Source organism: Ceratotherium simum, chromosome 5 (genome assembly GCF_057802395.1).
Source record: "Ceratotherium simum simum isolate JZ-2026a chromosome 5, ASM5780239v1, whole genome shotgun sequence".
NCBI classification, from domain to species: Eukaryota; Metazoa; Chordata; class Mammalia; order Perissodactyla; family Rhinocerotidae; genus Ceratotherium; species Ceratotherium simum.
Window position 1 is genome coordinate 57,942,181 of NC_141904.1, and position 26,292 is coordinate 57,968,472.

At 36.5% G+C, this 26,292-nt stretch overlaps 1 protein-coding gene across 4 annotated transcripts in view; it reads right to left on the reverse strand.

Moving 5' to 3' along the window:
- Window positions 1-26,292, reverse strand: part of DENND6A (DENN domain containing 6A) — a 54,777-nt gene that overhangs the window by 20,601 nt on the left and 7,884 nt on the right. The window contains exons 2-10 of one of the 4 annotated variants that reach the window (XM_014793173.2): window positions 23,396-23,475; window positions 20,511-20,549; window positions 20,368-20,410; window positions 12,176-12,288; window positions 9,823-9,903; window positions 8,691-8,796; window positions 7,991-8,070; window positions 6,879-6,941; window positions 5,835-5,890 (exon numbers count right to left, since the gene is read on the reverse strand). In XM_014793173.2, coding sequence (XP_014648659.1) covers window positions 5,835-5,890; window positions 6,879-6,941; window positions 7,991-8,070; window positions 8,691-8,796; window positions 9,823-9,903; window positions 12,176-12,288; window positions 20,368-20,410; window positions 20,511-20,549; window positions 23,396-23,473 — 659 coding nt within the window. In that variant the 5' untranslated portion in view covers window positions 23,474-23,475. The remainder of the gene's footprint in view (window positions 1-5,834; window positions 5,891-6,878; window positions 6,942-7,990; window positions 8,071-8,690; window positions 8,797-9,822; window positions 9,904-12,175; window positions 12,289-20,367; window positions 20,411-20,510; window positions 20,550-23,395; window positions 23,476-26,292) is intronic. The other 3 variants (XM_014793168.2, XM_087431211.1, XM_004419850.3) reach the window with 3 other exon arrangements.

The following is a 26,292-nucleotide window of genomic DNA, read 5'->3' on the forward strand; positions in this document are numbered from 1 at the left end:
ATATATTAAAAACCAATAGGGGCCAGCCCGGTGGTGCAAGCGGTTAAGTGCGCGCACTCCACTGCGGCGGCCCGGGGTTCGCAGGTTCGGATCCCGGGCGCGCACCGACGCACCACTTGTCAGACCATGCTGTGACAGGCGTCCCATATAAAGTGGAGGAAGATGGGCATGGATGTTAGCCCAGGGCCAGTCTTCCTCAGCAAAAAGAGGAGGATTGGCAGATATTAGCTCAGGGCCGATCTTCCTCACAAAAACAAAACAAAAAAAAACCCAATCAGTTGTATACTTTAAAAGAGTAAATATTTATGATGGTATGTAAACTAAATTCAATCTTTTTAATCAAAAAAAAAAAAAAAAAGATAAGCCTGGAACATCTTACACCAGAAAGCAAGGAAGTGTTTAAAGATAATGACAAGGATATGTCAAAAACACACAGAGGCTAGTGTGAAGTGGATTCTCAGTGGCCAAAGTGGGGACAATTTGAAGATCAAAATAGATGAGAATAATGGATTTTAACAACCTGTTGAATAAAATACGAAACCAACAGTCTATATAGAGATACATAAATAGTGTGATGTTTTAAAATATTTCTACAAATTCTTTGACACTCCTTTGGATGCTCCTTTCGTCAACATGGAGCCTAATTCTCCCCCTTAGGTGTGGGCTGGACTAGTGGCTCACATGTACTGAACAGAATAAGGCAAAGTGACAATGTACAACTTTGAAGGTTGGATCATAAAAGACACTGTGTCTTCAGCCTTCTCTCAGATCACCTGCTGAATGTTATGAGAACATTCAAGCAGCCCTATAGAGAGGTCCACATGGCAAGAAATGAGACCTCCTGCCAACAGCCACAAGGAACTGTGACTTCCAGCTAATGGCCAAGTAAGTAAGCCTTCTAGGGAAGCAGACCCTCCAGCCCTACTTGTCCAAATGACCAAAACCTTGGCTGACACCTTAAGTGCAACCCCATAAGAGATCCAGAGCTAGAACCATCCAGCTAAGCAGTCCCTCAGAAACTGTGTGAAATGATATTTGTTCTTTCAAGCCTCTAAGTATTGGGGTAATTTATTACACAGCAATAAATAACTAATATACATAGTTTCAAACTGCCTCCTCCTTACAAAAGGAAAAAGAATAACTTATCAATGGAGAAGCTTGGAGAACAGCACATTAATCAAGTGATCAAAGTGAACATCATCAGTAACAAGGCAAGCCAAACTTGTGTGCTACCCTCCCTGCCAAAGGTGCAGAGCCTGAAATCTAATCATGAGTAAATCCCAGACAAACTTAAATTGAGGGATTTCCTGCAAAATAACTGTCCTGTAATCCACAAGAATGTCAGGGGCCTGAAAGTGAAAGGAAGATTGAGGAGCTATTCCAGACTAAAAAGACATGACAACTAAATTCAACAGATGATTCTGAACTAGACATTATTGTCACAACTGGTGACATTTGAATGTGGTCTTAGTATTAGATGGTAATTATTTACCAACGTTAATTTCCCAATTTTGATGTCTACATTGTGTCATCTCTAGGCTGTGTGTGCACACATATACGTACACATATATGTATACATATACACACATATACACACATAATATATAATTACATATATAAAATTTCGAAACAATCACAAATTTACAGAAAAGTGGTACAGTACAGTATGTATATTTTAAATATATATATTTCTGTTATATTTTATATACATATAATTTAAAAATAAGCAAAGGAAAAATGAAAAAGACCTATATGGAAATATCTGACCAACTGACTTTAACAGTGGGATGCTCTTAAGGCATCAAAGTTGCAAATTACTTTTTCTCTCGAGTATAGTAATATATTATCAGTAAAGGCACAAACAGAAAGTACGGTTACATGATGAAGCATTTTCAGCAACCTCTGATTTACACTAGCAATATCTGTTATACAAAGTAGTTTTTATTGGGGGGAGGTAAGTGTTAAATATCCAAGAAAGGAAATCTCTCTCCAGCTCTAACTTAACAAATACTGGTGGTATGCATCAAATTAACTGCAGTGTAGAATTACTAAAATGAGGGGTCCGTAGGGAAATCACAGGGTCTTTTTTTAGCACTACTTTTATATCCCCCATTCTGGAGTACCATGCTTTATGCTAAGTTCTATCCCCTTCAAAAGCCATCACCCCCTCAAAAATTAGAAACTCACTCAAAAGAAAGAACAGTTGCAATCTTTTCAGAAAGATATAGCATGTCATTACAATCTTAAAAGCAAAAAGAAACTAACATGTATCAAAGAGCACCAGGCACATTTTATGTGGTGATAGGTTTCCTCAGTCTCTGAAACACAGAAACAACCATAACTGTTGTCTACTCTGCCACTTGGGTAGGAATGCCAAGATTGCTTCATTCTCAAGATGGGGGTGGGGGACACGATGACACATAACTGATACGCCTCTTGCTGTGTGAACAACCAACAGCAAGTATTATGAGGTAAAATGTCCTCGACTCTAGGCAAGTGAATGTCAGTTTCTTTTGAGAGAAAACTGTCTTTCAATTCCAAGCCCAACTTAAAAACTGAATGAGAAGACTATTTCTGTGATCAAGAGAGACCTGAAACCAAAAGCATGGTCCATGGAATAGTAGTAACTTAACAAGCTTTGACCTGGTGAAAGAAGGGAAACGTGCGCCCACACTCAACTGTATCTCTGTCACTCAACTTCAAACATCTTTCCAGGTCTCTGTCCTTTGCTCTCAAGCTCAGTCTTGGTAAAAAAATATCACCTTCAATATAACTGATAAACATTTGAACTCTTATTCATACTAATAAATGTAAAATGTAAGCTCTACACACACAAAATAAGAATGTTGTTATGGATAAAGTATTAACCCTATCATCAGATATTAAATGCTTGGCACAGCACTATCTCTGTGAGGTTATTATTCTTCAAGGTTTGGTTTTCTCATCTCTTGAGCAACAAGCATTAAAAAACAACAAACTAACTTGTCCTACTTTAAAAACAATAACATGTAATTCATATTCGGGAGAAAAGACAAATGCTAATCAAAGGTGTTAGTGGTGGGACTAATTAATTACCACAAAAGCAAAGATAATTCATAACAAACAAAAAGCATTAAGACTTGTATCCACTAGTTCAAAAAAAAAAAAGTCTGGTAATCGAATTCTATTTATCCTTCAATGTATTCCTTAATGAATGAAATATCAAAACTATAAATAGTATGCATCCCTCTTAGTATATTTTTCCTGTGATATTTATTCATTTATTTGAGGGACACTTCCCCTTTTCATTCTAAGAATGCTACAACATTTAATGTTTTAAAAGAAAATTAATTTGTTTTTAAGTAAGATTTATAATTTACATACAGCAAAATTCACCCTTACCAAAGATACAGAACAGTTCCACCACCCTAAAAAACTCCCTCATCCCCTTTGTAGTCAATTTCCCTCCCCCACCCCCAAGCAACCACTGATCTGATATCTGTCCCTATAGTTTTGCCTTCTCCAAAATATCATATAAATATGAAACATTCAGTAAGCAGCTCTTTAAAATTGAGCTCCTTTCACTAAACATGATGTTTCTGAGAGTCACGCATGTCGTTGACTGTATCAACAGTTCATTCTTTTATATTGTTGAGCAGTATTCCACGCAGTGGTCTAGTGGTTAAGATTCAGCACTCTCACTGCCGCAGCTGGGGTTCATTTTCCAGTCAGGGAACCACAACACCCGTCTGTCAGTTGTCATACTGTGATGGCTGCGTGTTGCTGTGATGCTGAAAGCTATTCCTCTGGTATTTCAAATACCAGCAGGGTCACTCACAGTGTATAGGTTTCAGTGGAGCTTCCAGACTAAAACAGACTAGGAAGAAGGACCTGGCCACCCATGTCCAAAAAAACTGGCCATGAAAACCTTATGAAAGGCAGTGGAGCACTGTCTGATATAGCGCCGGAAGACGAGAGGATAGCACACACAAAAAAATGGGCAGGGTTCCGCTCTGCTGTGCACAGGGCCGCTAGGAGTCAGAATCCACTCAACAGGGGCCGGCCCTGTGGCATAGCGGTTAAGTGCGCGCGCTCCACTGCTGGCAGCCCAGATTCAGATCCAGGCACGCACTGATGCACCGCTTGTCAGGCCATGCTGTGGTGGTGTCCCATAAAAAGTGGAGGAAAACAGGCACAGTTGTTAGCCCAGGGCCAGTCTTCCTCAGCAAAAAAAGAGGAGGATTGGCATGGATGTTAGCTCGGGGTTGATCTTCCTCACAAAAAAAAAAAACAGAATCCACTCGACAGCACTAACAACAAAGTATTCCATGCACATGCATCTCATTTTGTTTATCCATTTACCCGTTGATGGACATTTGCATTGTTTCTAGTTTTAGGCTGGTATGAATAAAGTTGCTATAAATATTTGCATATAAGTCTATGTGGATATGTTTTCATTTTTATTGTGTAAATACCTAGAAGTGGGGTTACTCGGCTGTGCTAGGGCCAAGTGTATAAAACAAATCTAGCATATAAAATTAATCAATCTTTGAAGCAGTATTCCACACAGTTTAAAGGTCATCAAAAAAAAAACCACACAAAAAAATCAAATCAAAAAACTCATTCAAGGTCTTTCATATGACTCCTGATTACATGTATTAGTATTTAGTAATTGCTCATTTAGAGCAGTGGTTTCGCAAGCTGGGCTACACATTAGAACCACCTGGGAGCTGGATCTCGGGCACCAATCTAAAGATTCTTATTTAGCTGCTCCGTTTAAGGCATAGATATTGGTACTTTTTCCTTCTTTCTTTTTTAAGTGCTAGATTCTCTCTCTCTCTCCTTTTTTATTTTCTCATGAGGAAAATTAGCCCTGAGCTAATATCTGATGCCAAGCCTCCTCTTTTTGCTGAGGAAGACTGGCCCTGGGCTAAAATCTGTGCCCATCTTCCTCTACTTTATATGGGACGCTGCCACAGCATGGTTTGACAAGTGGTGCCTCAGTGAGTGCCTGGAATCTGAACCTGCAAACCCCGGGGCCACCACAGCAGAGCGCAAGCACTTAACTGCTATGTCACCGAGTCGGCCCCTCTCTTTTTTTTTTATTTTGCATTTTGAAAACTTTTAAACTTAAAAAGTAAAGACAATAGTGTAAGAATTCCCATATACATATCATCCAGAGTTAACAATATTTTGCCATTTTTACTTCATTTATTTTTTCTTACTGAAGTATTTTAAAATAAAACGCATGGGCCGGCCCAGTGGTGCAGCGGTTAAGTGCACACGCTCTGCTTCGGTGGCCCAGCATTTGCAGGTTTGGATGCTGGGCGCACACCAACGCACCACTTGTCAAGCCATGCTATGGCGGCATCCTATATAAAGTAGAGGAAGATGGGCACAGATGTTAGCCCAGGGCCAATCTTCCTCAGCAAAAACGAGGAGGAGTGGCATGGGATGTTAGCTCAGGGCTGATCTTCCTCACAAAAAAAAACAAATAAATAAATAAAATAAAATAAACCTCACGACATTTCACCTCAAAATACTTTAAAATGGATCTCTAAAAAAAATGTGCATTTTTCTTACATCATTACACCACCATTCTCACACCAAACCAAACAAAAAATAATTTGTTTCTACCATGGAATACCCAATCCATATCCAAATTTCCCTAACTGTCAAAGCTCATAACATGCAGTCAGGGATGAACCACTGACTTATAACATGTGAAACATAGTGACTATTTTCTTCCAGTTTCTTCCACCTTTTGTATAAGAACATTCATTTTTTAAAGAAATTCACAGCAATATCACAAAGCAAATGAGAAAAGGTAGTTAACAAAATTTTTTATTCTTTACCTGAAAAGATCCACCTCATGAACAGTAGGTAAAATAACAGATATATGTGTGTCTGCCTAAGAGATAGAAAAGAAAAAATAAAGAGAAGACGTCATTAAAATGTACAGAAATTGATTTTTAAAATATGCCTATCTACCTCATGATCATTAAGCCATGCTGCCTTGTGTATTTTTTAAGATCTCTTCCTCCAAGAGCAGCCACAAAGAGGTCTAACCTATCTCCCCTAACACAGCAAAAGGTCAAGGATAACACAGATCCCTTAGATAAAGCATTAATCCAATAGTCAGATGTTAGATTAACTAGCAACTGTATGAAATACTACGGTAATACTAGTTGATACATATAACAGGCAAAATTAGCTTACCTACTCCTCTCCATTTTCATTAAATTCAAAAACCAGTGGAAGTGCTAATAACACCAGTCAAAATATTTCAAGTGAAAAATTCAACCCCACCCGTAACAGACATAGTTCTGGAAAAAACCAAAGACAATCACAACTACAGAATCCTTTCAACTGAGTTTCCTAAAAACAGAAGTCTGCTGACCACTTCTAAGATAAGAGGTTTTGTTACAATTAAACCCTGTTGAAAAAAATATTTACTTTCCCCATGTCCTCACAATTACAGTATAAATTCTGAATTCTCCAGTGTCTACCAGAGAAAGAAGAAAAAGAATCTGAGAAACATTAGGAAGTCTATTATCAATTCATTAAAAAACTATTTAATGAGATATTTCAGTAATATTCAGAAATATATCATAAGCCCAAGAAACTCTGCATTTGCTAATTTAAAAATTCTGTTAAGGGGGCCAGCCCCATGGCCTAGTGGTTAAGTTCGGCACACTCTGCTTTGGTAGCCCAGGTTCAGTTCCCGGGCGTGGACCTACACCACTCAGCGGTGGCCATGCTTTGGGGGTGACCCACATACAAAATAGAGGAAGATGAGCACAGATGTTAGCTCAGGGCGAATCTTCCTCAGCAAAAAAAAAAAAAATTCTGTTAACAGAGACTTTATGCTGGATTATTCTACCATAGTACCACATTACCTGCTGAGTTAACTGTACTATTTGAGTTGTCCCAGGCTTGTCATGACATGTGGGAATCCGTACCTTAAAGAGAAAGAGACAAAATTAACTTTGGCTACAAAAGAATGTCCTTTCTATAATTTGCAAGTCCCACTACAATGAAAGATCAGAAGCATCCTGCCACTAAAAAGGTATACTGAGCAATGCCTAAAAAGCCATAAAAACAAAACATTTATGTCAAATTAAAAAACTAAAGTCATATTTATTTTTAGTCATAGCAAAGGGTAAGTGAATCAACGTTTCTGTACTCCCACACACTGAGAAGCAAACGTGCTGGAAACAGAACAGGACATCAACTTCACACCGCTTCCTGTTTGTTGCTCCCATCTTTGCTTGATTAATACACACACCCAAACACACCCTCTCAAGCTTGCCAAACGACAGGATAAATCTCACAGGAAACCATGAGAACTCTCAACCCAGAGCTATGAGTACTACTTTTTATGATTTCCCAGGGAAAAAACAGAACACAGATCCTATACAAATGAGTACATCTAAAGAGCGAGCATTGTCAAAAATAAGTCCAATTTGAAAATGAATTGCAAAAGCACTCAGAGTACATTCATAGAAATCCTGAGAGCAAAATGCTAATTCATTTTTAAAAAACAACAACAAAACTTAATAGAGCACAACAGCCTGGGATGGACATGTTTGGTCTGACATTACACGTTAAGATCATTTGAGACTAAGAACCAATAGCTTTCCTAATTTCTTTTACTTTTTACTAATTCATAGTCAATTCTGCAAGTGTTCTGCAATACCAGCCATCTCTGGAGGCCCATGAAGTTGCAGAATTCTAGGAGGTGGCATTTACATTCACATGTATTATATAAGAATGACACCCTCATGCAAACTCTTCAGGATGAAAGGGGACTGGTGGCCCCTGGAATTGTGTGACTAATGATTCTTTGCAGCAGGATAAATTGTGGTATCTCTGTAACTCTTCACATCAATGACAAACAGGTGAAAGCAATAACAGGACTGAATGTTATTAGGAAGTTAAAAGGCAAAACTCATGTGTGAACTTCCTACAGTTCTTTAAAAAATGAGACAAATGAAATATAAGCTATTACCTTCATTACCACCCCCATAATAGGCAGGTGTAATGTTTTCCCTGGCACTGGGGCAGGCCATCGATCAACATCATTACAAGCTGAAAAATATAATACAATATTTTCTTAGTATAAGTGGAACTTTAAAATACAAAAAATGGAATATTAGAAATTAAAACTCTACATTCTATAGAGCAGGAAAAATATCCTGGGATGAATGAAAGATAAAAGGTAAAAGAAAAGCAAAAGTAGTGAAAAATATCTTACATTTCACCAGAAATACACCTATGTTCTAGGATACAAACTGGTTAATAAATTTTTTGAAAGCAACAAGATAATAGGTTTAAAGGGAGTTTTCCTATTCATTTACTACTACTGCTATTAGCTACAAAAGCATAGCACAGGCATCTCTCTGTATCGAGTGACATAAGGATTTTTGTTTAACAGTACTCTGAGTATCAGAAATGTCAACTCAGTATTTGTTTATTATTATTCTAATAAACAGGCATCATCTATGTTACAAAAGGAGAAATAAAAGATATGGTCTTTGGTGTTAGTATGTAAAGATGCCAGAATAGTTTTACATCTCTCTACCACCATATAGCCCTTACAATTCTTAACTAATTTTTTTGGAAAGTCCACTTCATTTTTATCACTCATGTCCAGTAAAAATTTTAAAACTCGTCATAAAGGTAGCTAACTCACAGAATGTTTAACTTACCTGCTTCCAAATAAGGCTCGCTCTTTTCAAAATACTCTGGTGCTATCTGTTTGAGCACAGTGTGAAAAAAATGAATGTAAGGTAGTTTGCTGATCAAAACCAAGGACTAGAGAGAAAAAGAAACAATGTTTTTTAAATTTCCTAATGAGTAAAATTTGCTTGTCATTTCTTACATAATCAATTACTAACAAGCTAAATTCAGCAAAAAGTGTGGATTTTGAAATAAGAAGGCTTTTATAGTGGATGTTTAAAAGGAAACATAACACTACATTTGCAGAATGCAAAACGTTTAACCTTATTACTACACTTTAAGAGCATAAAGGCATATTCACAGATTTCCCTGCTCTCCAGGAAAAAGAATTTCCTATAAACAGACTAATGTCATGGATAATTTCCAAAGCCTAGCTACTACTGTCATTAGCAAAGCAATATCAGGAATTAGCCAAATGAACTCTTCCTAATAAGAGCAAATTGTAATGCTTTTTCAAACTAAGACCTATGATTGTTATATTTTAGAGTTCAATGGTCATAGTGACATATTTAGAAACTGTGACTTTATAATTTGATCATTTCAGATACAGATTATGCTGATCTTTTTTTTTTTTTAATCTATTTTTATTGACAACTACTTTTTACCTTTCCATCCAGCATCAATTAGTGGTCAGGGCACATCCTGGTTACAAAAGGTAAAGGTGTGTCCCTGTTAGCTGGGATTAAATCAGAACCAACTGATTTTTTTTTTTTAAGAAAGAAAAAGATTGTACATTTAGAGTGGAAACAGTAATGACTAAGATGTTGTTAAAGTATATTTACTGGCTCTTCAAAGAAAGATACTGCAGGCTTTTATTAGTTGTAACAATATTACAGTCTGTTTATTCTTTCCCTTATTCTAAAATGTGAAAATTAAGCAGATTCTTCTGGCTTTTGCACAGAGCAGAAAGGCAAAATTTAACAGCAGTTAAAAATTCAGACACAGGTGTGTCTATAATCTTAAAAAACGAAGACAAAACATAAATTCTAGTATGCTGACAGATAAAATATGAAAGACTTCAAAGACTGTTCATTCTAATAGTTTCTATTTTTCTAACCACAATATAAAAATACTTTCTCCATTAGTGTAAATGAAAAGTACCTTTTGAAAGTAGCCTCTTTTTAGAGTTTTATCTCGAACTTGTCGGAAATACACATATCCGTAAAAATAAGCAGGATCCTTCTATGAAAGAGAAGTCACTTATGAATGAAGTGACAAATAAAAAATATATATATATTGCTATCCTGTATTATTAACATCAGGTTCCTTTATAAACCTGAACTGAGATATGAGGTATACACAAAGAGCTAGTTATGCTTTTCCACCAACATAAACAATAATCATGACAGTAACTGCAAGATAAAAACCTGCTAACTTGCCCGAAGATGTAATAATCGTAACTAAAGTACTAAGTCAGATTTTTCCCCCATAACTTACTCAGCTTATGTTCTTTATTTATATCTGTACTAGCTAACAGAAGTTATGAAACAAACTCTATGTTTTCCCCAATGCTATAGTTAGTTTTTTTAAATTCTGCCTACAAGTTTGAGTTAGGCATCAGTCTTAACAAAATGAGGTATCCTAATGTATAATTTCAAGAGAGAAAATAAAAGGAGTTAAATGCCAATTTGAATCTTATATAGCCATATATATTTTTACCCAATAATAATGAAACATTGGAATGTTTATCAACATACAATTTGAAAGGTAATTACATTCCAAAAACTTTAAGAAGTTTTTATATCCTAATAGAATAAACTTTGGCCCAGTTCCTTATTTGATTGTCATTCTTTAAACAAATATTTACTGACCACCTACTTTGAATAAGGCATTGTGTTAGAGAAGATAAAAAGATGCATAAGATACAGATCCTTAAGAAGATCACAATCGAAGAAGGGATAAGCAAAGCACAAAAATTACTATTATGGGGCCAACCCCGTGGCTTAGCAGTTAAGTGCGCGCGCTCTGCTACTGGCAGCCTGGGTTCGGATCCCGGGCACGCACCGATGCACCGCTTCTCCAGCCATGCTGAGGCCGCATCCCACATACAGCAACTAGAAGGATGTGCAACTATGACATACAACTGTCTACTGGGGCTTTGGGGGGGAAAAAATTACTATTATGTAATAGGAGGGTGGGTACCATAAAGAAAGCACAAAGTGTTAGATGAAGGCCAAGGGGGAAGAGATTATCTCTGTCTATAGGGATCAGTAAAGATTTCATGGAGGCAGCTGTTTTTGAATTGGGCATTGAAGGATGAATATGACAAACAAAGACATTCCAGGTTTAGAGGACGAGGAGTTTGAGCAAAAACACTCAGAGACATAAAAATACAAGCTATCTCAGGAAAAAGTAGGTAGTTCAGCTTGGCTAAAATATGGTACATGTATAGAAAGGAGATGAAGTTGGAAACTGGAAAGGTAAAGGTCTTATTCTGAAAGGCCCAAAAAGTGAGGACAAGGAAATAGTACCTATTATTAACTCTTTATTCATTAAGAAATAGGTAGTCATTTTAGATTTTATTTATTTTTATATAATATATATGTACACTTTAGCTGTCAACACTGTGTAAGATATATTGCATTGCAAAAAACGAAAAGTAGGATGTCTTTGGACAAATTTCTTATCCTCAATAGCCCTCAATTCCCTCATCTACAAAAGAAACTCTCTCAGAACACTATAGGGAGGATTAATGAGATAATGTACGCTTATTAACACAGTGCCTAGAACATAAAAAGCTCTAATAAATAGTAACTATTATTATCATCAGTTGAAATAATACGTTAATAGTGATAGCAAAAGGTCACGGAAAGGAGTAAATGGCTATAAGAGACATTACAAAGGTAATAACTTTGCTAACTGGAAGAGAGTTCCCATCATTAGTGAAAGTGTAAATGCTGATTTTAGGCAAACGATGTCAAGGTCATATTGGATGTGCTGATACATCAGACGGAAATATTCCTCAAGCAGTTAGAGATGTAACTATGGAGTACCAAACAGAAACCTACACTCTGAAATCTCCTGAATTATTAAAATTGTTTTTAATAAACAGCTTATTAAAAAAATCAAAAAGAGACACCTATAATTCTACCATAAAGTAGGCAGGGATTACCACAGGGAATCTCCAATTCTGGGTGATATTTACTGGTATAGTACCACCCCACTTTCACATCTAAACAAAGAGTTTTTAACAAATGAAAGAAAATTACATGAACTTTCTAATCAATTTCCATAATTCACAATGGCCTTATAAGGTTTCCAGAACAGTAACTTTATAAAGTCTCTTTCCTTCACATGCTGAATCCTTATGAGTCAGACTCACATAGGAAATCCAGCAGTATAATATAGTATCAAAACAAAATCAAATATTTCTGAATGCTATAAGAGGTAACTGAGTAACCGAATTCTCAAGTTTCCTCTCACATGGACATTCTTCTACTACTACTTTTCCAACCTTTAAGTAAACTGGTAAATCTTTGTCAAATTGATCCAGGAGACAATGCAGTGACACCCTCCTCCCAGAAGACTGTCGAAATCTAAAACAAAACTGGGTATCTCCAAGACAACCTAATGAAAACAAAAATGAAAGAAATTAAGGATAGCATAGTATAACACTTATTCATCCAGTTTCATCAAAGGTTAGAGCTGAAAGGGTCCTATCAAACATTTAAACCCATTCGGTCACGTTTTACAGAAGAAAAAAGAGATCCTGCGAGTTCAAGTGACTTGCTCAAAGCTATCTTTGCTGGCTAGAGGCAAAACCATTAGTAAAACGTGCGCCTTAACTCCTAAGTCCCTTTACTATTTTTCCCATTCCATTTTCCCCACATAATTAAAATTTCTTGAAAACTGTTTGCATGTATATTGATTCACAAACATAATAATGAGCAAAAGAAGCCAAATACAAAAAAACATATATTGTTCGAATCCATTTATAAAAAGTTTTTTTTAAAAAGCAGGCAAAACTAAACTGTAGTGTTTAGGGATGCATGGTTGGGTGATAAAACTACAAAGAAAAGAAACATTACTAAAAGAATCAGGACAGTGATTACATTTGGAGGAGAGAGAAAAATAGTGTTTAGAAGGGGACATGAGGGGGCTTTTGAGGTTCTGGCAAAGTTCTATTTCTTGACCTTCAAACATGTGTTTGTATAAAACATGTGTTTTATACTTCACAATGAGTTTTTTAAAAAGACATAACAGACTCAGGAAGAGCCCAAGTAATAGACATAATATTTTAATTAAAAATAAAGTTTTTAAACTTTAATCATTTTAGCAAACCTTCTAAAACATGTAAACTTTACCTAAACTGTCAGGCAATAATTACAAAAAACCATAAATACTCTATAAAGTTAGAGACACATGAAGGAGCTTGTCACTCAAATTCTTCTCAGTTACTATATTTAGAACTAATAAGATTATATTAAACATGAAATGTGCTCAAGATGTAATTATTACTTACTATTACACACAAAAGTACTTATATTGCATTAGCACATGAAATTCTCAAGAAAGGAAGTAGAAACTCAATAATATGCTTAAGTTTTTTAAAAAGCAACTCAATATATACACTTAAATGCAATTATAAAAACTAATATTTCTTTGGTGGTGGAGGGAAGAAACAAAGGAGACTGGAGGGTGGGTCAATTCAGTTTCTTGTTACAGTGGATAGTTTAAAAATAAGGAAAACACGTGAAATCTGAGATGACGGAAAATACTCCTAACATTGTTTTAGTTCAACAGATGTATACACTGATGGCTCCATTTTTCTTGAGAAGACATTTAAATCTTTCTTTTTAAAAATAAATAAATAAATAAATGAAAATCCACCAAGGAGTAGACACTAATTTCCCTGAGACACATAGTAAGATAAAGCAGGAAAATGCAATGGATTTTAAAGACATTCAGCATCTGAAAAATGTAAGGAATGCTAAGCTTTATGGAAGGAAAGTAATGAAGCTCCCGTAGCCTTAAATCTCTACCCACCTGGCTCCATTCCCAAATCAGGGGCAAGCTGTGAGAACTTTCCAGTGAGCAGCTGCACCCACAAGCTGTACAGAATTGTTCAGGAAGCTAGTTCACCAAGTCAAAAAGGCTTTTGCCATAATGTTCTTGTGAACTGAGGTAAATGGTTCCCATTTTATGTTTCAGAGGTCTGTCCCTTCACACACTAAAGGTTACTAAAGAAATAAAGGTCTGGCTAGACCTTTGTTCTCCATCCTGACGTCACCATTATCATGATAGGAAAGGAAGCATTACAGATTGATACCTAGGAATGGCAGGGCAATCCTGATGACCTACAACCTCATCAAAAATAAATCTATATTGTTAGTATGACCCACTCAGTTTGTCTATATAACAAGGGACTGTAGCTCTACATAAGCAACGTAATGACTACATGTGAAAGATGGTTAAATGACTGTGATCATGAGGGAAAAGTTATGATCTGCAGAAAAAGGAGCTACAATCGATGGGATCTAGTCCCAGGTCTGTCAATAATTAGCCTTCTAGAAGTCACTTAACCTAAAGTTCTCAATTTCCTTGTCAACAAAAGTAAGGGGTATCATAAGATAATCACTTCTAGCAGTTATATTCAATGATTCTAAAATTAAACTCCACAACTGACCTACAAGTGTACTGAATTCCAAGCATCTTGCCCAATATATGAACTAAGAAAAATAAAAACCTGCAAAGATCCAAAAAGACCTAAAAATTATGCTGTGCACACCACAGCTTTCTGATTATGAACGTAAAAATGGGAAAAAATTTTTAACGGAAATGATTTTTTTTTAATATAAACCAAGGTATAAGGATTAACTTACACAAATTTTGAGATTAAATGACAGCTCTCCAAAGAAAATAGACCTTCACATGAGTTCTTGATCAAGAGCAACATAAACCCTTTCCCTTGATAAAGCAGTAGGTGTTAAGGAAACAGCAAATCTGCTCAACTTTAGTAAAAGTTCCATTTTAATTAATCTAACACAATCTTTACTAGCCCAGAAAACAGAACTAATAATCTGACACTCTTTAAACCAAGAAAATGTGTAACCTTCCCCCATCATCCCTTTTCAAATAACTAAGTTCTTACAACAAAAATAAAATAGAATCCTACGTCAAAATTATTTTCATTATTTTGCCACGATTTCAGAAGTGATTTTTTTCCCTTCCAATGTATGAGTTCAGCACTAATATTCCATGAGTGCTTACTCTTGTGCCAGGCACTGTTCTAAATGCTTTAGATAGATTAACTCATTTGGTCTTCACGCTTCTCACGTAGGGCCCATTATTATTCCTATTTATGAGCAGCAATCAAGGCACAGAAATACTATTTAATCATCAAAGAAATAAATCTGCTAACAGCAGAACAAGAATTCAAACCCAAGAAGCCTGACTCTGGGGCTGGTGCTCTTGACCACTACATCATACTAGCTCTTTCAAGTCAAAATGGACTTCAAAAACACTACTTCCACTTACATGAAATATCCAGAATAGGTATATCCATAGAGACAGAAAGTAGATAGGTGGTTGCCTAGGGCTGGGGAGGTGGAGACGGGTGGGAGTAAGATGGAGTGTGGAGTTTCTTTTTGGGTGGTGAAAATTTTCTAAAACAGATTGTGGTGATAGCTGCACAACTCTGTGAATATATTAAAAATCATGTGTACAATTTACATGGGTGAATTCTCAATAAAACTTTTTTCTTTTTTAATGCTATTTCACTGCCAATTGGAGCAGAGAGCCAAAGCTTCTTTTCTTCACTTAAAAAACAAACAGTCCTTCCGAAAAACGCCCCTCAGATTGCAGAGTTCTTGAACTCACTGGTCTCTCTGTGCCATATAGTTCATTCAAGTAAGGAGTCAGTCCTTTCAGTCATGGTTCCTCCTACATGAATGTGAGGTAGTATGCCACGAAGAGCTGTCCTCCCATTTTAAAATTATCAAGGGCACAGAGTATTATTCTGCAAGCTTCTTTTACATCTGCCAATCAAACCGAGACTGCAGAGCTAAGGGTAAACAGAGGACACTTTCCCGTACCAAAAATATCACTTAGAGATTTGAGGAAAAAATAGATATTAACTATTTTTCCTAAAGAGAAGACAACTTTAAAGATTATTTCTATATTAGCACAAACAAGCTATAGAGTGAATCAGAATGCACAAGACTAAAATAAAACTTGAGACTTCAGGAGCTAGCCCCATCCCTTGGCCTTCAGCTCTATGTTGTCACTCTCTCTGTGACCAGAGTGGTTGAGCTGAAATTGCTGAAAGGCAGGACTTGAGACCAGAGCTTCTCAAAGTGTAGTCCACAGACTGATGCCAGTCCACAAACTCTTGTTACTAAACCATGATGAAATAGATATCCAAATTGAGAATAAGTATGTAGAAACTCTTATAGGAATTTGATATTGCCATGACAAATTTGCATTTTTTTTTGCCATGACTTTTGCATTTCTTTGGTTTTTCTCCCTTTTGTTTTTATAATAATTCATTTAAACTGCATTTTACAAAAGCATTGGTCCAAAACAGATTGGAAATTTTAAAAAACCCAACTGGCCTTTCAATACAGATAGTGTGAGAAGCACTGCTTTTGCCACTGGGAAGTGTCAAGTATATGACGATGCCCCTGCTGTTTACAGAGAAGAAATCTGTTGAGACAAATACTGTCTGCACATCTAATCCATTAAGAGCAAGGATTAATCTTTTCCTCGGATTCATCATTACTTGAAACTCTCTCTACCTATGCTGAGTTTTCTCTCTGGACATGTCTAAAACATAGTGATTACAGTCCTTAGGTACCCATCACAGCTTAAGCCTCAGGAACACCTACATCCAGATGATGTTAATAGTAAACAATCAGGAGAAAAAAAATCTGACAAATATTTATGAGAGAAGACATACTTTAAACTTAGGCTCCTAAAGATAACACCCATTCAAATGGAACAAGAGATTGAAACCTAAAAACAAACCAAACAAAAATTTTTTCTAAAGTCATAGGATCTAAAGTGTATATGAGTAGAGGATGGAAAGGTAGAGGACTGTCAAATCACTCTATTGGGAATCCCAAAAGAATTCTTCTTTATATGTATGGCTTACCATAGAGTCTAAATGTTGTTTTAATTATTTTTAAGTGTGCACCATGGAAATGAAACCTAGATTATGACTCTTTCCTAAAGACTGCTCTACTATGTCTGGATTTCCTTCCATAACAATAAAAGATATTTTGGGAAAAATTAAATCCATTTCAAAGTTGGCACAGTAATCCTAAACTTCCATGTAATAAATACACAAGTGAAACCACAACTGAGAACAATGATCTCAAATACATACAAAACGCATAGTCTCTTGCTGTCTAGATTAATATTCATCTGTTAAGATGGCAAGATGTCTGTTTTTAAGATCTTCTGTCGATTTTACTTCTAAGTACCAACCACACTTCGAATAAAATGAACCACATTTCATTTGACGTGTAGCTTATAAAAGGGGCATTACAAAACATCTGTAGGTCACTCAAATGCCTAAAATATTGAACAAATTCTAATTCAGAAGGTGGTGGTGAGGGTGTGCCTTCGCAGGGACGATGAAGTCCACCTCCTCAGTCAGCTCTTTCCCGCCACCATTCCCTCCATGATCATGCAGACAGACTGGACAGAGCCATAGCTCATAGGGCTGGTTGGCTTTCACATGCTCTGCCTGCTGCTCACGTGATTCCTCATCCCAGAGGTATAAACTACAGGTCAGGCATTTCCTGTGCCTAGTAATTTTAGTCTAATGTGCTGAATATATCAATGAAGTGGCAGCAATAAACAGGAGATTATTTTCAAAACACCAGTATTTGGATTCAAGGGGGATGTTCATTTCAATAGTATTTTCAGCACCACTGCTGTTCAACGCCATGATCATTGTGATTATGTGCGTAGCTAAGACTTTGAATGTGATGACTGACCTGAAGAATTGGGAAGGGAAGGGGAGGGGAGGGGAGGGGAGGGAAGAGAAAGGAAATGGAGAAGAAAAGAAGACTGATTTACAGCAACTGCTTTGGGTGTTTATGCTAGTCTTTCTCCTCCACCGTGTTGTTTTGAGCGTTAAAGTACACATGGTACAGGCAACTTTCTCAGCAACCAATTCATGTTTGTAAAAATGGTTCTTTTATTGCAACATCCACATTATAGAATACATTGTGAAGTTGGTTTTTAAAAGAAACACTAATGTCCATCAGGGTGTTCGTTACCCTGGACCTATCTTTAGGATGTTTGGAGTCTTTCTAGTTACACTATATAAATAAACAGTGTCTGTGCAGTGCCTTTCATAAAAAAAAAAAAAATTCTGTATTTTTCCAAAGAAGATATACAGATGGCCAACAGACACATGAAAAGATGTTCAACATCACTAATCATTAGGGAAATGCAAACCAAAACTACAATCAGATACCACCTTACACCTGTCAGAATGGCTATAATGGGCCGGCTCCGTGGCTTAGCGGTTAAGTGCACGCGCTCTGATGCTGGCGGCCCGGGTTCGGATCCCGGGCGCGCCCCGAGGCACCACTTCTCCGTCCAATGCGAGGCCGAGTCCCACGTACAGCAACTAGAAGGATGTGAACCTATGACATACAACTATCTACTGGGGCTTTGGGGGGAAAAAAATGAATAAATAAAATCTTTAAAAAAAAAAAAAAAAAAAAAAGAATGGCTATAATTACGAAGACAAAAAATAACAAATGTTGGAGAGGACGTGGAGAAAAGGGAACCCTCACACACTGCTGGTGGGAATGCAAACCAGTGCAGCCACTATGGAAAACAGTATGGAGATTTCTCAAAAAATTAAAAACAGATATACCATATGACCCAGCTACCCTACTAATGGGTATTTATCCAAAGAACTTGAAATCAACAGTTCAAAGTGACTTATGCACTCCTCAGTTCATTGCAGCATTATTCACAATAGCCAAGATGTGGAAGCAACCCAAGTGCCCATCGACTGATGAATGGATAAAGAAGATGTGGTATATATATACAATGGAATACTACTCAGCCATTAAAAAAAGACAAAATCATCCCATTTGCAACAACATGGATTGACCTTGAGGGTATTATGTTAAGCAAAATAAGCCAGACAGAGAAAGACAAACACTGCATGACTTCACTCATATGTGGAAGATAAACACACAAAGAGAACAGATTAGTAGTTACCAGAGGGGGAGGAGGTTGGGGGGTGGGCCAAAGGGGTACAGGAGTACATATATATGGTGACTGAAAAATAATAATGTATATCCAAAATTTCACATTGTTATAAACTATTATGACCTCAATAAAATAGTAAAAAAAAATTCTGATTTACACAGATTTACGCTTGAGTTTAACTTCCAACACAAAAGTGATAAAGAGACTAACTACAAAACTAGAAATAAAAAACGCTATCCAAATACCATATAATTAACTTCTTAGCCTTGATGCTCATGGAGAGTGTTGAAAAAAGAAAGAGAGCCATGAAAACCAACTAAGATCTGAAAGAGAAGAGTGCATAGTATAATCTACTAGGACTCCAATCACATAAAGTCAGTTCATCTGGCAATCCACACAACTCAGCTTACCCTGAGTTCTGGAAGTCCAATCCAACACTCGTTACATTCAGAACTGTATGTGTGGCCTTTGTAAGAAAAATGTTATCTGAAATGAGGAGAGATCCTAGGAGACCTCTCTATCATTATTTCATTAATAGTCAAAACATACTAAAAGATTCCATTAATTCCAGGTCAGAACAAAAGCCCTACTGGGATCTCTCAAAGGCATCTTTTTTACCAAGATATCACTTCTTTTTTACATATTGCATGAAAACTGAGTTCCAAATGTATAGGAAAAAACTCTGGAAGCATTTATAGGGAACAGAGAAAATGCTTTAAGAAATTAAAATGTCAAGTCCCTCAAATCAGAGTAACTAAATTCAATTAACAGGATATAGAAGTAACTAGAAAAGGAAACAGAACTGAAGTGCCTTTGCTTCACAGGTTTCTAACTGTGTGTGGTCTAAGAAGTTGAATGTTCTGGTCACTATAAGCCTGAAAAGCTGTTCTGAAAGGGAAACAAAAGAGGTAACCTGAAAGATTTCAACAATTAGGACCACACAAAGACAGAGTTTGAAAGAGACTGGCAAAAACAAGCTTAATAATAGCAAACACTCATATGGTGTTTTCTATACCCCGAGCCCTATTCCAAGTGCTTTACATATATTAACTCATACAAACTATTGCAAATAACTGATGGCCATGTTTCATAGGCAGATTCACTGTTTTTTTTAAACTCACTGCTTTTACAGAGTTCTTGGCAAGCTCCCAAATCCTGAACTAAAAGTAAACTACTTACTATAAACCCTCAAACATACCAACATCGCTGATTATCTATCTTTTTACTATTTCAACAGTTTATTGCTCCATGATGTTTTACCTCATTACAACACAACAGCTATTTTAAAAGTCGAACCAACTGAAATCAAGAAGACATGACTAGGCATTAATAAAACTAAGAATCAAAATCACTGACCTGCTAGACTAAATTGAGTTTTCATTCTAAATGCTATTTCAATCAATTTTCACATATACTAAGTATTCTTAGTATAAGATTCAATAGAAACCCCACATGAAAAATAGTTACCTGAATTTGAATCTGGAAAAGACAAATAGCAAATATTGGTTTTCTGAAAAAGAAAACAAAAGCTATATATGCTGACACACACACACCAATAAAAACAAACAGAAGTACAATAGTGGACTATAGAGAGCAATATTTTTACTTACTTCTTTATCAGTAAGTTTGGAATGTTGAGGATAAATTACCTGGAAGAAAAAGAGTTAAATTTTGTTAAGACAAAGATACTGAGTGTATATTACAAACTGTGTTAGATACTTCTAAAATACTAGTTGGTTGTGGTCAAATAGTTTTAAGACCTAGTTCACAAACTTTAACAATGAAACCTAGGAGAAGCTGGGAGAATTGAGTAGGATTTACATTATCCAAAAAAAACATGTGAGTCAAAGTTATCTCTAAAAATTAGTGAAATTCTGAGTTATCAAGAATAGTTTACCAACTGAATTACTAATAACTCAAAGTTTATTGAATCTTTTCTTTGGAAGCCTAAAATCTAAAAAGAACTTGCTCTATCAGCCAGGAGCTACTTCAAGAAATAATAATTTTCAATTGATTCGAAGAAGTAATACATATCACTAACTAGTTATTAAAAGAAAAATGAAAAGGAAAAAATAATTATCTGCAGTTTAAGAAATCTCAAAGGCCATTTCTCCCCATAAAGCCTATCTTAAGTCCCTCCAATACCATTAAATAATCATTGCATTTCCCTAGACAGGTCGGTTTAGCGCCTGCAGTGTGACCAGAGCCACCTTATGAGAGAAACCCCCGCCCCAAAGCCCCTGCAAAGGAAGCAAGACTAGGGCAGAAGAGTTACTGTTGGAACAAGCACTAGTAAACACCAGACCCAAGGGCACCCACTCTACAGGTCAATCAACCAACTGCCTAGATGTGGCTGGATATGAAAATTCTGCCCAAAACAATACCAGTGCTCAATTAGGCCAATCCAGATATCTTGGGAATGTGAAGAAGAAACGGTATTAGGAGCAGCAGGTTAGCTATCAGTTGATAACAAAATGGAGAGAAAAGACCACAAAGAGTAGCTAAATTATGTTGTTGGGTTGATAATGTAGGGATCCATGACTTCTCACTTCTGGAAGAATCTATGAGTTCTTCCATTCCCCAGAGCTGCCTGAGACCCTGAAAACTTTCCATTTCCAGAAATAACATATAGCTATATCACATTATAAACTGTATTGAAGTAGTTTCACATATTTATTTCATTTATTTAGTTCCCATGATAACAGACAAAGCTAGTAGTGGTATCCCCATTTTACATATAAGCAAAATAAGGTAAGAAAAAAGATGGGCAAAATACTTAATGAGTATCTTCTAGAGTTTTTAATTTTCAGAACTCTCTCAATTCTCTGCATCTTTACAGTAGAGTGGAGAAGTTCACAGTAGTTAAATAACTCTCCCAAAGTTTATCTAGGAAGTGCCAGAGCTAGGACTTAAATTTAGATCTGATTCCCAAGTGTACAAGCCATTGTTCCTCACTCCACCCATAGTGGCAATCATTAACGTGCAATCACAGCCCTCTTTCCCCCCTAGCCAAGATGTGGCATATAATCCTTCTCAATCTAGGGCTATATGGAGGGTCTACAGAGCTTGTATGTTACGTGAAAACCACCCACCATTTCTGGAACAGAGACTGACACCAAAGCCAATATTCTCTCTACTTACTCTCCTTTGTATCCCGTGTTCTGACCAACCTGACTTAACCTCTGTCTCCACAATTCATGAAGGCAAGAACCTGCTCTGTTTTGTTCACCACTCTCATCTGTACACCTAGAACAGCCTCCGGTGCATAGTAGACACTAAAAAAAATTTCTTCAATCAGTGGATATACCCTCAAATTAGTTATATTCAACAACTCAGTATTTAACAATATGTAATTCTTCTTTATGTGTACATAGATCTCCCTTGCTTCACCCTGAGACCATTTTATCCTGTTACTTTTAAAGCAGAAACGGCAAACTTATAAACTAGCCACATTTTATGAAAATGTCATAACCTCTAAGTTACCCTGGAATTTCCTGGTCTAAAACATACTGGTAAGTTTAGTGGCCTATAACAGCTTAATCTTAGACTCTAAACTCAGTTTTATCTGAGTGCCCTTCAGATTTTTATTTCCTGCAATTAAAATATCAACTCGAAAGCAAATATGCAAAGTTTCACTTTCTGTTACAGGAAGACATCACAGTGGTTCCTTTGGAGTTTGGTTTCCTATGGTTTAAAATACCAGCATGACAATATAGAAAAAAATGTCAGTATGTTTTACCCATGTATATGAAAACCTTAAATATATATAGCATGTGTGTATGTGTGTGTATTTAAGGGGCTTATATATGCTCTATATATTTAAGTAAGCTAAAAGAACTACATAACCTATCAAATCTGCCTCTTAAAAACTCTGATTGTACTAGACTCTCAAATAGCATTCTAGAATTTCATTTTAATGTACCATTAGGACTACCCAGTGTTTTATTTTGGAATAGATATAATACACAAAAAGAAACAATGCATATTTATATGCTATAACTATCTAAATGACCACACTGTACTTAAGATCAGAAAAATCATAAAAATTTATACTTAATTCTAAAACCTTAATTAAATTCCCTATTTAAAAAACAAAGGAAGAGCCAGCCACAGTGGCTTAGTGGTTAAGTTTGGCATGCTCCACTTTGGCAGCCCAGGGTTCAGTTCCCAGGCACAGACCTACACCATTCGTCTTTCAGTGGCCATGCTGTGATGGCAGCTCACCTACAAAATAGAGGAAGACTGGCAAGAGATGTCAGCTCAGGGCACATCTTCCTCAGCAAAAAAAAAAAAAAAAAAAAAGAAGAAAAGTAACCATTGCCAAGTATCTCGAACTGCACAAATTGCCACAGTTACTAGAATTACTATGTACATACTTTATTTTGTAAAAAAAAAAAAAAAGTTTAAATATAAGTTTGGGCAATCACTGTTAGTTTAGTCAGCTAGCTCCTGAAACCATTATGGGAATTAATCAACTATAGACTGGCCCCAGTACCTGAAGACGCCTCTCGCTTGAAGCTTCCTCTCTCCACAGCTCAAGTCCAGGCATCTCTGTCCCCCAGGCCACTGGCATTCCTGGGAGGCATCAAAGGGGTACAGAGAGCATCAGCTAATGTCACCCTGGTTCTGTTACCTATGTTCAGATCTTCCATGTTATAACAAGGGAGAGGTGGCCAAGAAAAAAGTAAGTTTTATTTGATATAATTATTAAGGCCTAAAAATGATGACATAGCATAAATATTTCACATCATGATATGACAGGAAAAAAATGTGCCTCACAAAAATACTAGTATATATATGGTCATGTGCCACATAACAACGTTGTGGTCAACGACAGATTGCATACATGACAGCAGTCCCACAAGACTGGTACCATATAGCCTAGTTGTGTAGTAGGCTAACCATCCATGTTTGTGTAAGTATACTCGATGACGTTCGCACAACAACAAAATCACCTAACAGAGCATTTCTCAGAACATATCCCTGTCATTAAGTGACACGTGATTGTACTGGAAAACAGTATTACAAAATGTTTTAAGTGAAGTGTACTAGAAAACAGTACTACAAAATGTTTTAAGTGTGGCTATTCTCTTCAAAAGTATGTCTATCTGCCACTCACCCCTGCATACCCTAACATTCCCACTTCAGTGTGGGAATAATCATGGTCCCAGGAGGAGGAAAATGAGGAATACCAGTTAACTTACTGCTATCACTTGGCCATGGGAAAAATTCATGCCTGCCACACACCCCAGATGTGTGTGAATGGGTGCCTGCCTGTTGCCATGTGACTCAGTGTCTGGCTCCAATACACAACCCCACCTAGCAGCCCAAGCCTGGCAGAGACTACATTTCCCCAGAAATACTTGCCTTCATCTCCTTGATCCCCTACATGAACATTAACTCACATATAAACATCATTATAACCTTAAAGAGAGGACGAATTCTAAACCCAATGAGAGGGCCGGCCCTGTGGCTTGGTGGTTAAGTGCGCGCGCTGCGATGCTGGTGGCCCGGGTTCGGATCCCGGGTGCGCATCGAGGCACCACTTCTCCGTTCATCCTGAGGCCGAGTCCCGCATACAGCAACTAGAAGGATGTGCAGCTACGGCATACAACTATCCACTGGGGCTTTGGGGGGAAAAATAAAATAAATAAAATCTTTAAACCCAATGAGAATTATGTCTTCAATGACTAGACAGTAATGTGCATTCCAAAGTGAAAAAAGAAACTGTTTACAGGCAAAAAACAAGTCTACATTTTTTAACTGGTTATATCTCATGTAATTTTTTTAAATTGGCTGAAAAATATTTTAAGATATATTAAATACAATATAATATCTCTTCTAAAAGGCCTTTTAATAAAAAAATTAAAGCAATGACACCCCAGTAGCAATGAGTACACCTAATACTCAGATGTTGATTACTATATACCATTCTGCAATAAAGAGAATCAGGGCTCCTTGGAGGGGTGGGTGATTACAGGGTTGGGACAGGAAAAATACAAGATGAACCCAGAGCATCTTGTGGTACCAGAAAGACAGGAAGTGTTCAAAAAAAAAAAAAGATAAGAGCATGTCTAAAGGACACAGGAGCCAACCCGAAAAAGGTGCCAATGCTCAACACTGGAAAAATTTGATCAACAAAATAAATGACAATAGTACTAGATTATAATCCAGATAATAAAATAAGTATCCTTGAGTCCATACTGATATAGATAGCTAGAGAGATAGAGAGATAGAGAGATGGATGGATGGATGGGAGAGAAGGGACAACTCTTCCTTACAAAAGAATTCCAACTAATAAATGTAGAATAAGGAAAATTGAAAATCATTATTAGAACACCAGAGTAATAATTGCTGCAGGAAAGATCCACTTACGGATGCTGAAATTAGCAGGCAAAGTTTGAGGAAGAGGATACTGCACAGTCTCAAAAGTATCTCCAACGAAATAAATATTTATTAATTACAAAGAGAAAAATAGTAACTTTACAGTGGATAAACCTGACAGGTATCATCTCAACCAAATGATCAAAGTTAAAATCACCAATAATAAAATATTTTATCATCATGTACTCCCTGATATCATGCACTGAGAAGGGCACATCACATTTGGGAGAGTCTTCCCAATAAAGCATAACCTCAGACTGATCGTGAGAACACACCAGAAAAGCCAAAACTGAGAGACATACTACCAAATATCTGTTCGGCACTCTTCCAAAGCATCAAGGTCATGCAATATAAGGAAAGAGTGAGGAACTTCCACAGATTGGAGAGGACTACGGAGACATGACACCTATATGCAATGTTGGAACCTGGATTGGATCCTGAAACAGAGAAAGGACATTAGTAGAAAAACTGGTGAAATTCAAATAAACTCTGTTGTTTAGTAAATAGTATCAACCAATGTTATAGTCTTAGTTTTGATTATTGTACTACGTTTACATAAAATGTTAACTTTAGAGGAAGCTGAATGAATTACTTTTTTAAGTCTATGCAAGTCTAAAATTATCTCAAAATAAGGTTTTAAAAAAAGTAACACCTCTACTTCATATCGTACAACAACTAACCTAAAGTGGATCAAAGACCTAAGTGTAAGAATTAAACTATAAAACTCTTAGAAGAAAACATAGGAATAAATCTTTATGACCATGGATTAGGCAATGATTTCTTAGATATGATACCAAAAGCACAAGCAACCAAAGAAAACATAAATTGGACTTCATCAAAATTTAAAACTTTTGTGCTTCAAAGAACTCTACCAAGAAAGCGAAGACAACCCACAGAATGGGAGAAAATACTTGCAAATCATACACCTGATAAGGGTCTCATATACAGAATATATAAACAACTCTTACAATTCAACAATAAAAGGTCAAATAACCCAATTTTTAAATG